At 39.6% G+C, this 9417-nt stretch overlaps 1 protein-coding gene across 2 annotated transcripts; it reads left to right on the top strand.

Moving 5' to 3' along the window:
* The first annotated feature begins 4235 nt into the window (after window positions 1–4235).
* Window positions 4236–8459, top strand: tmem205 (transmembrane protein 205). Of its 2 annotated transcripts, none has more exons than XM_017720221.2 (4): window positions 4236–4366; window positions 5816–5924; window positions 6013–6176; window positions 7319–8459. In XM_017720221.2, the coding sequence occupies exons 2-4, from the start codon at window positions 5825–5827 to the stop codon at window positions 7619–7621; spliced, it is 567 nt and encodes a 188-aa protein (XP_017575710.1). In that variant the 5' UTR covers window positions 4236–4366; window positions 5816–5824; the 3' UTR covers window positions 7622–8459. The 2 variants fall into 2 exon arrangements, with proteins under 2 accessions (XP_017575710.1, XP_017575711.1); XM_017720222.2 differs by having other exon boundaries at window positions 4259–4366; window positions 5801–5924.
* Window positions 8460–9417: the final 958 nt, after the last annotated feature.

Below are 9417 nucleotides of genomic sequence, written 5' to 3'. Positions count from 1 at the left end.
TATGACATTCATAGCTTGCTTCTTTAGTATCTTCTTTAGTAATCTGGCCTTTGTAGGGATTTACAGTGAGGACCAAAAGTCTGAGGCAACTTTGTAAATCCTGGACTGTTTTCATTTAATCTTGCAAATAAACAACAGAACATTTTAGAATTTGGAAACATTAAAGCAAAGTTATGACAAGTAAAATGAAACAGAAATATGGAATATTATCCACTAGTTCTAGGTATAGGTCTATTCCAATTTATGCAAATTTATAAAAAAATATTTGTTAAGGCCGTTATCCAAAAAGGTCTGATTTTTAAAATCTTTTTTCCTTCTATTGAAACTCATGTTCATCAACTCTCTGGTGGATTTAATCTACTTATCAGAGGCTTTTGTCACTGTTAGTGATTAGAATGATTAGAATCTGTGCCGGCTTGAGTGGACACTGTCTGTAAAGCAAAAGAAATGCACGACGACAAGTAATAAGAAATTCAGAAATTCTACTCTGCACTCAATTTGGTATGCTGATAATATGATAAAACCATATCAAATTAGAAAACAATGAAAAGCAGAAGCTTTTTTTCACCAGCGGTTTCAGACTTTTCACCCTATACCTGACTCTAACTGCATCATTCTGCCTCAGTAGCCTCTGTTTGTTGACATCCTCTGATTGGCAAGTGTCAATCATCCTCTCAATGCTCTACAAAAACGCACAAAGCAAAATCATTTTCCTATTAATATACTTAAGTACACTTAAGATTGTACATATTATATGCATTACATGTTGAAGGGTTGATTCAACCATAAATCAAATTAGCACAATTCATACATCTTTAGCCTAAATACAGCCAAACAGCCAAGATATGTTTGATATGTGAAGTTTGCTTCTGTAGTCTTAGAAATTTGGCACGGTGTTTTCTATAAAAACAGATGTACAGAAATAATCCAAGCTTCAAGATGTCTGCTGCGGCTGTTTTAACTCACCTGTGTGAACTTTTTCCATTTCTTAGGTAACAACATGTCTTACACTGTCAGAGATCATATAAGCAACTACATTTTAAATTGCTTAACAAAGTACTTTGCATTATACCAAACCAGTGGCTATACGCCTTCGTTACTGGTTAGCTATAGAAGCCTCATAACTCCAGCGCAAAACTAAAGAAGCAAACTTTGATCAACACCCAATATAACGAAAATGTAGGCATGACCGAAGTGTCTCCAACAGGCCTACCATGTCTTTGCGGTGTGACTCAGTTAGGATGTCCTCCCTGTGAAGTTCTGAAGGCAAAGCAACATGTCAGATTCCCATCACATCATCTTTTGATAACATTTGGGACAGTATTAATAAAATGAATAGCAGTATTAATAGAAAAGAGTTGGGTGACTATTGACTGAACTAAAAAATAACTGGACACCAAAATGTCCTGGCTGATCAAACACTTCAAATTAGAGTTTTAAATGAACAATTCCTATAAGGCTCAGAGAATCTGTGCTGTTAAAACACACTATATTCGACCGGGTTGCAGTGAGGAGAACAAGACCATATTTAAGTGGCAAAAAGTAGGAAATCCAAACTTGCTGTGTTGGAGCTGGATTCTGTGAACTGCTTTCCTCAGCTCTCCAATCTGCTCCCACAGGATTCTCCAACTACATGGTTGAGAGAGAAACATGTAGCCACCAGCTGGTCAATAGCATGACGTTTACAAACATAAAACCTTTTCTTAACTAGTGGTGTAAAAATACACCCAAAGTTAGAGCAAATGCTTCATGCTATTATACAGAGGGTCCAAAAAAGCTTGGTGTATCGTCCTATGATCTGTATTCCACTACTGTGTAAAACATTCAACAGTCAGTGCAATTGAAAATAATTGTGGTGGAATTGAAGATTTCATGAGGTCTAGAATTGCTTCCTAAAGAATCATAATTACATCAAATTGATAGAGATGTACACCCCACTACTTTAGTTTTAGATAGTGTAAGGCAGAGTTGTTCAATCCTGGTTCTGGGGATCTATCACCCTGAAAAGCTCAGCTCCAACATAACTGCCTGTAACCCTTAGATACCCCTGAAGGCATTCCTCCAGGTTCTGGCCCTTTCTCTGCCTGGCAATGTTGTGTAACTCAGCTGGGGCAAAAGACAGTGGTACCATGGATTTATGGCATATGTTTGAGTTATTAAGGACAGATGAATCAGTTTGTGCTTCACAGACCTTGGAGATGTGAGAGAGCACTGACTGTCTGACTTCTGTCTGCTTCCAGTACGGCTATGGTTTTACTCAGAGAGTCAATGACCTGCAAGACACATTTTCAGACAGTCCTTTAAAATCTTTTTGAAGATATCAGCATGTTTGTTGCTTTAGTTTTCACTAAGCCCATAGCACACCAATACCTTTGCTTGGAGGTCTATCCCTGCCCTCAGTCTCTCAATGTCAGGATGGGCAGTTTGCTTACATTCACCTTGTGAAGCAATACATTAATAATATAATATGGATTCATGTAAAGTATTTATTCCAACTATATATAGTACATAAATGTACAAAGTAATAAACAAGACCTCTACCGTCACAAGCAGGAGTAGTATCCATACTCTGTAATAGAAAAGCATATAACTACATTAGTCATCAATCACAGTTAAATTAAAGGGGGGTTCTGAGGTTTCAAAATTTCTGCATAACTGAATTAATGATATGTAATCAAAGTCAATCATAGTGTTTTGATATTGCTGTTGCATTATAACTTAATGACTCGATTTTTTACAGTGGGGTCACAATGTGTGCAACAAATATGTAGCCATTTTACTGAGTTTCCCAAAGCGGATAATGGTAAAATAGTGGTATTTTTTATTTATGGATTTCACCTTGAATGGATTTATCCATATGTCTCCAATGTCTCAGGTGCCAGGCAACGCATTTGTAACCAGTTTGTGTATTAGTTGTCTATGGGGCAGCTTTTGGGGGAATTAGGAAACTATTCAGACATCTGGTTCCCAGTGGTGGACAGTAACTAAGTAAATGTAATTCGTTACTGTACTTAAGTATTTTTTTCTGTATCTGTACTTTACTTAAGTATTTCCATTTTGGGTGACTTTTTCCTTTCACTCCACTATATTTTAGAGTCTAATATCTGACTTTTTACTCCACTACATTTTGAGAAATCTGTCGTTCCTTTTGGTTTTTGTGTGTATAAAAACACAACAGGTCAAAACAAAAGAAGCGCAAAGCCAGAGCACCAATGATGGAACTAACCTAACCTGTAAATAGACCACAGTATAGAAATATGTCCACATATGCAGTCGTGACTGACGCGTTTCTTTTTTTTCTGAATTCATACAAACAATTTCATTTTATAGTAAATTAGTTTGGGTTTTATGTTTATGAACAGAGGCCTACAGATCAACACAGTAAAGGAAAACTTATTTGTGATCCTGAGTTTAAAGCCAGTTTTTATTCAACTTGGAACTAATTTACAAAGTAATCTTAAACTGAAACTTTGCTTGTGTGTAAAAAGTGATTTCAGAGCCACTCGGTTCTCCCTGATGGAAACTGTTTACCTTCAGTGTTTTGTGCTTATGATCATTTTAATAGACGTCAGCGTCACTAATTAATGACGTTCTATTAAAAGACTGGTTTACCAAGAGAGACGCTGGAGGACTTTCACCTGAAATGAGTTCATGAAGCCAGTCTGGTTATAAAAATGATAGCAGGACATCAGAGCCACAATTACTCTTTTAGTACTTTTACTTTATACTTAAGTACATTTGAAGATAAATACTTTAGTACTTTTACTCAAGTTGAGGTCTAAAAGGAGGAACTTCTACTTTAACTGGAGTAATATTTTACCTCGGGTGTCTCTACTTTAACTCAACTACATGGTTTGTGTACTTCGTCCACCTCTGCTGGTTCCTATCACCCCCACTGTGAACTATTATGACTGCTTTCTCTACAATGGCGCAATTCCCATTGAACCAACCCGGATAACTTCGTTCGCAGACAGTTAGAAGAGCAGGTGGAATCCCCCCGAAACAAAGTCCTGAATTATCTGAACTCACTGCATCTTCATTGTGATCCATTTTCCCTTCAGTTCAGCCGGTAATTTGGAGGAGTGACATAAAAGGAAACGACTTGAGAAACAACTGAACAGATTATGACATCTTCCCGACGTCACAATTGAAGGCGGTGCAAAAGACCCTGTTCCGTTCTTCTCGGCTGTGATTGGATAACATGTCACGGATGTATTTGAATGAAGAATGGGATTCGCGGGTTTGACTTTGTGGGCGTGGCAACACAAGCGGGCGTGTTTGGGCAATGAAGAAAATGCCTGTTCGCCAAAACATCAAGTTCGAAGATTGAAGTCCAAAAGCTAAACCGACCTAAAGCATCAAACAGGTATGGTGTTTAGAGCAGTTCATTTCTGGTATATGGCTCCGAATAAATAATAATCAAGCAGTGTGAGCCGAGAAACACAGACGTCCTGTTTATTATCGGATTCATAACGTTGGATAATTGCTTTGCGCCCTCGTTGAAGTTCGATAAGGACGTTAATGTGACGCGATAGATTCGATGCGACAGTGACACGGTTTAAAGCGCAAGCAGGTCATGGTTGCTGGCATATATCACATTGGCTAAAACAGAGCTGAGATAGAGAAGCTGCTGCCGGACATTAAGACTGCGATGGCCGAGCTGCGAGCCTGTATGCGGACCTCCGAGTCTAACTGTAAGCTTAACGCGACATATTGATATAAGCGACGACAGCGGCCTGTTTCTGTTATCAGGGCTGAACAACACTCGGCTTATCTTCGCTGAACAACTCCTGCAGCTCGTTTTTCCATCTGTGCAGTACAACAAAACCTACGGAGCCCCGCTGGTGACATCCTGTAGAAATAATCATTTAAAAAAAAATAATAATGCGTGGCCACGACTTATTAACGCGTGGGAACGAGATCCTAATGAGTGGCCACGACTTAGTAGGCTGCGCTCTCGTTCCCGCGCCTTATTTTTTTTCCCCGCATTTTAGTGCGAAATAATTGTCGATAACTGATTCGAACTATCGGTGCACGGGCTCTTGTAAGCTCAGCACGCTTCTATTGATTATTGTATTGATTTTCCCTTAAAGGGGAATTCCACTGACTTTTAAAAATGTCTGGATAATTTAGGCATTGAAATGTGAACAAAGTCACACAGAGGGGGTTTGATGTAAAATGAGCAACTGTAGAGAAACTTGCCGAGTTAGATTTCTTCACAGTGGTGGTGATAGGAACCAGGGGTCACGTTGTCTCCAAAGCAGAAATTGCCATTTTATTTATGATCCAAAATGGCCACTGAACCTACATGCGTCTTCTGGGGTTTTAGGTACGCCAATGTTCATGTTGGTAAAATAGTGGTAACCCTGACAAAGTAAGTTTGCTTTGTGGGCTGCTTTGCCTCGCAGCACCTTACATGTACTTCTCCACCACGAATGGCTTTTGAAATGTATGTTTTGACCAAATCCTTTCCTCAAAACTGTAGTAAGGCAGTGTCTGAGACAGGCAGCGTATTTGCTACCATATAATGTTGTGACTTTCTGTAAGTGAGCTTTTAGAGGCCTTAATGGCCACAGATGTCTGGTTCCTATCACCACCACTTTGAACAATTCAGACTAACCATTCAATTATGCACAAAGTCTGAAAAATCAGTGGCATTTCTGAAGCATAACTGCTACGTATGCCTGGGTAGGATTTTAATTATATTTTACTTCAGGAGCTGGTAGCATCCACATTTCAGAGGGTCCACATCTGTACTGTTACTGTAAGACTATTAGCTGTAATCTATTGACTTATTCAGGTCAGTGTTTCACAGGAGACTGCCATGGCCACTGAGGGGGACCCAACAGACCTGGTGAAGGTGCTTCACCTGCTGGTGATTGCTTTCTCCTGGGGGATGCAGGTGTGGGTGTCGTTTATTGCAGGTAATGCCCTTTCCTCTCCCACAGTGCTTTTCATAACAGCTCCTCACTGTTGAGGCGATTCTTTATTCTTCGTCTTGGTTTCCTTCAGGGTTTGTGCTGGTGTCCCAGGTACCTTTGCACACATTTGGCCTGGTGCAAAGTAAGTTGTTCCCCTGGTATTTCTACTGCCTCTTGGGCAGCAACACAGTCAGCCTGACAATATATGCTGTGTACCATCCCAGGGAGCTGCTAGACTGGCATGAGTCTATACAGGTGAGCTCTGACTATACACTAGGGCTGCACCTAGCATTTATTATAACTATTTAATTCAATGACTGTTGATTTGAGTTATCGAACCAGTTACCTCTTATTTTGTAACTGTCTCAGCAGAGCTATCATTCATAGTACTGTGCAAGAAGTGGTTTCTTCTTTTATGGCACAACAAACAATCAAATCCATAGTTCCCCCAACACTTCCCGTCATTCGTAGGTTACAAGCCCCATTTCCTGGACTATGTTCAGAATAGCATACTGCAGTGGTTCCCATATATAGGCTGTAATTGGGCAGCCCCCCAAGTTTATATTTAACAAAATATTGTTATGCATAAAATATCAGCTGCTTGTGCTTTTTACAAGATAATGCACAACTTATTATTTACTAAGTTTTCTGTAACACTATACTTGGTACTGTCTACTTTGTACTGCATTCTTCTCCATACACATATGCAGTATATTATCCAGTACACCAAAATTGCCATAAACCATGTACAGGGCAGGGGTGTGAGTAGACTGTACCAACCCTGGGGGCTGAGACTGATCCCAAGACCCATCTCATTTTCCTCCAACCACTATTTAGCATGAATTGCAAGCTGATTTTCCTTGTGTCATGGAATGCAGTGTATAATAAGGAAAGCTTTGGATGCATACTAGAATAGCCAGAGTATTACAACATCCGAGAATGTTTGGCATGCTGGAGAATTTCATATTCGTCACATAATCCATATTGTTTATTCCTTTTGAGCACAGTCAGTACTTGTAGTATGCTGTTGGGAACGCAGCCCTAGAGTGCCTCCTGTCTTACACTTCAACTGAGGAAGAGCTTGTTAATTAGCTCGATTACTTAGAATCAGGTGTGTTGGAGCAGGGAAATCAGAGTGATGTGCAGGGCAGGTGTACTTCAGGACAAAATTTGGAAGGCACTGCTGTAAGGTTTTGCAGTCTTTCAGAATGACTGTGTCATGAGTCTCTGAGCATTATAGATTATATATCCTTTTTGTTTTTATGCAAATGACTTGTTTAATCATAATAATAATCATCATAGATGACATACACTTTACTGACTAACCATAGCAGTCTTAATACCACACTCACACACACTCATACAAAGTGTTATATAACTGTGTGTTTTCTCTGCAGATGGCCCTATTCTTCGTGGCAGTGATCATGGCAGGTCTGAATGCACAGTGGTTCGGGCCGGCTGTCACTGAGAATATGCTGGTGATGAGGGAGGTTGAGCAGGAGCATGGCCTGGGTGAGGAGGTGGGCTTTAGCACCAACAGAGAGCGCTATGTTAAGCTCCGCGAGCAGGATCCTAAATACAAGGCTCACAGGAGCAGCTTCTACCGCTACCACGGCCTGTCCAACTTGAGCAACCTGGTCGGCTTCGCCTGCATCACCATCAATCTCATCTACCTGGCTCTTCACTTGGACTCTATATAAGACCATTTTTGGCCTGTAGCAAGTATATCAGACTGTCTGGTAAATGTTCTGGAACAGGTGTTGTCAAACTCTGGTCCTGGAGGGACACTACTACTACTGCAAAACTTAGTATTTATTTTCCATGCAGTTTTATTGGGCTGAATTCATAACCAAGGAAAATGTAAAACTAGGGTTCTACAGAGCTGGAGTGAACTTTCCTATTCTAGAAGATTCTTCAGTCTCTTTTTAACATTTTTTCCTGTTAGGATTATTTTGGGTTCACTATTCTGTCCTCCAGTGTTTATCACCATGTTCACCATTACGACTGAAAACAGTGCACTAGTCCTGTATAGTTAACTGTACATTGATCAAATGACTCAGAACAAAATGATGGACAGATCATAGTCACAATAAATGACTAATCACAGTAATATTCACTTTTAATGTATTGGCCAATTTTTTTATCCAGTAATTAAGATGTATAGTGCGCTATTTTTGAATGACATAAGTAAGACCTCTCAGGCCAAGCTACCAAACATGTTCACAATATAGCAGTGGGAACACTGACTTAAATGCCTTCAATTACCACCTAGTGCACATGAAGATTACTACTAAATTGCGATATATATTTGCAACTGCAGAATGTTTTGTTGTTCGGGACTAGTTACGCAGTTGCACAAGGCTGTGCAACTCGTTAATCACTAGTTGTGTTGGAAAAAATGGTACAGGCCATGACAAGATACTTTAATAAATGGATACAAGGTGTATTTTTTAACTCTTTTACTTGATGATGAAAAGATGTTGAGTGATGTGCTCATGTGTTATTTGTATGAATTCACATTAAATGACTTGCATTGTGGCTAGGGTTATTCTAAGGCATTTTTTTCAAGTATCTCAGTTAATACTCTTGCTTATGTTGTGTAGATCTGTTTTTCATAGTAAGCTGGTGTAAGCTTTTCAATTTTGTGATCAATCAGTGTTGATTTGGGAAAAAATGAATTCATTATCACAGTTACACAATCAACTGTGTACCTGTGTTCCCCAATAGATGGCACTAGTTACATTGATAGAAGGCCTTGTTTCTCAATCCTATCATTGCCTGACACATGTGTTAGTGTTTGCCTTGTTCAAACAAACCACTTCAGCACAGGAAAGGTGTGCGAGTTAGTCAAATACTTGAGCCAGTTGTGTCGGAGCAGAGAAAACATTAATACATTTAATGCCAGGACTTTGAGAAACACAGGTATAAGTTACAATTGACTTCCACTGCTGCTGCTTCCAAAGTTATACAACGCTCACGCTCCTGATGTTTCATAAAGGCAACGCATCATGACAGATCATGATGACTCAAATATGTCTGATAATTCTACATTTCAGGAAATTGAGGCCTCTGTAGTGTGCCTTTGTCCCTCCACTGTGCACTGCCTCTGGAAAGAAAATTAAATTCCTAGCTCCATATCTGTGGCAAAGCATTCAGAATTTAATTGGATTTCCAATAGTACCATGTTGTTTGTACAGTGCAATGTAAACTTGGTTTCCTACACAGCAACCAATCCTAATTAATTGCTGTAGTCAGGGCACCCATGTCAGGTTTGACATCACTAATGATGTCATTGGTAGAACAGTTTGCGTTGGGTTATTATAAGTGCAGTTTTAGATTGTAAAAGAACAAAGTGGTAGCCCAACCATTTTGTTTGTTACAAAGCTGAAGCAAGGAGCTGCTGGTACACTAAATGACCAAAAGCCTCTGAAATGATGGGTTTGGCTGTTTCCGCCATTGCCAACAGGTGCATACAAGCAAGGTATTTAATCTCTAG

Source organism: Pygocentrus nattereri, chromosome 14 (genome assembly GCF_015220715.1).
Source record: "Pygocentrus nattereri isolate fPygNat1 chromosome 14, fPygNat1.pri, whole genome shotgun sequence".
Lineage (NCBI taxonomy): Eukaryota > Metazoa > Chordata > Actinopteri > Characiformes > Serrasalmidae > Pygocentrus > Pygocentrus nattereri.
Note: the sequence above shows the minus strand (reverse complement) of the source record. Positions and strands in the feature narration are given on the sequence as shown.

Bases quoted from the DNA above. Each gene is read 5' to 3' on its own strand.
- tmem205 (XM_017720221.2), top strand. From the start codon at position 5,825: ATGGCCACTGAGGGGGACCCAACAGACCTGGTGAAGGTGCTTCACCTG. The intron at 5,925-6,012 runs GTAATGCCCTTT...GGTTTCCTTCAG, and splicing joins GTGGGTGTCGTTTATTGCAG to GGTTTGTGCTGGTGTCCCAG. The intron at 6,177-7,318 runs GTGAGCTCTGAC...TTTTCTCTGCAG, and splicing joins ACTGGCATGAGTCTATACAG to ATGGCCCTATTCTTCGTGGC.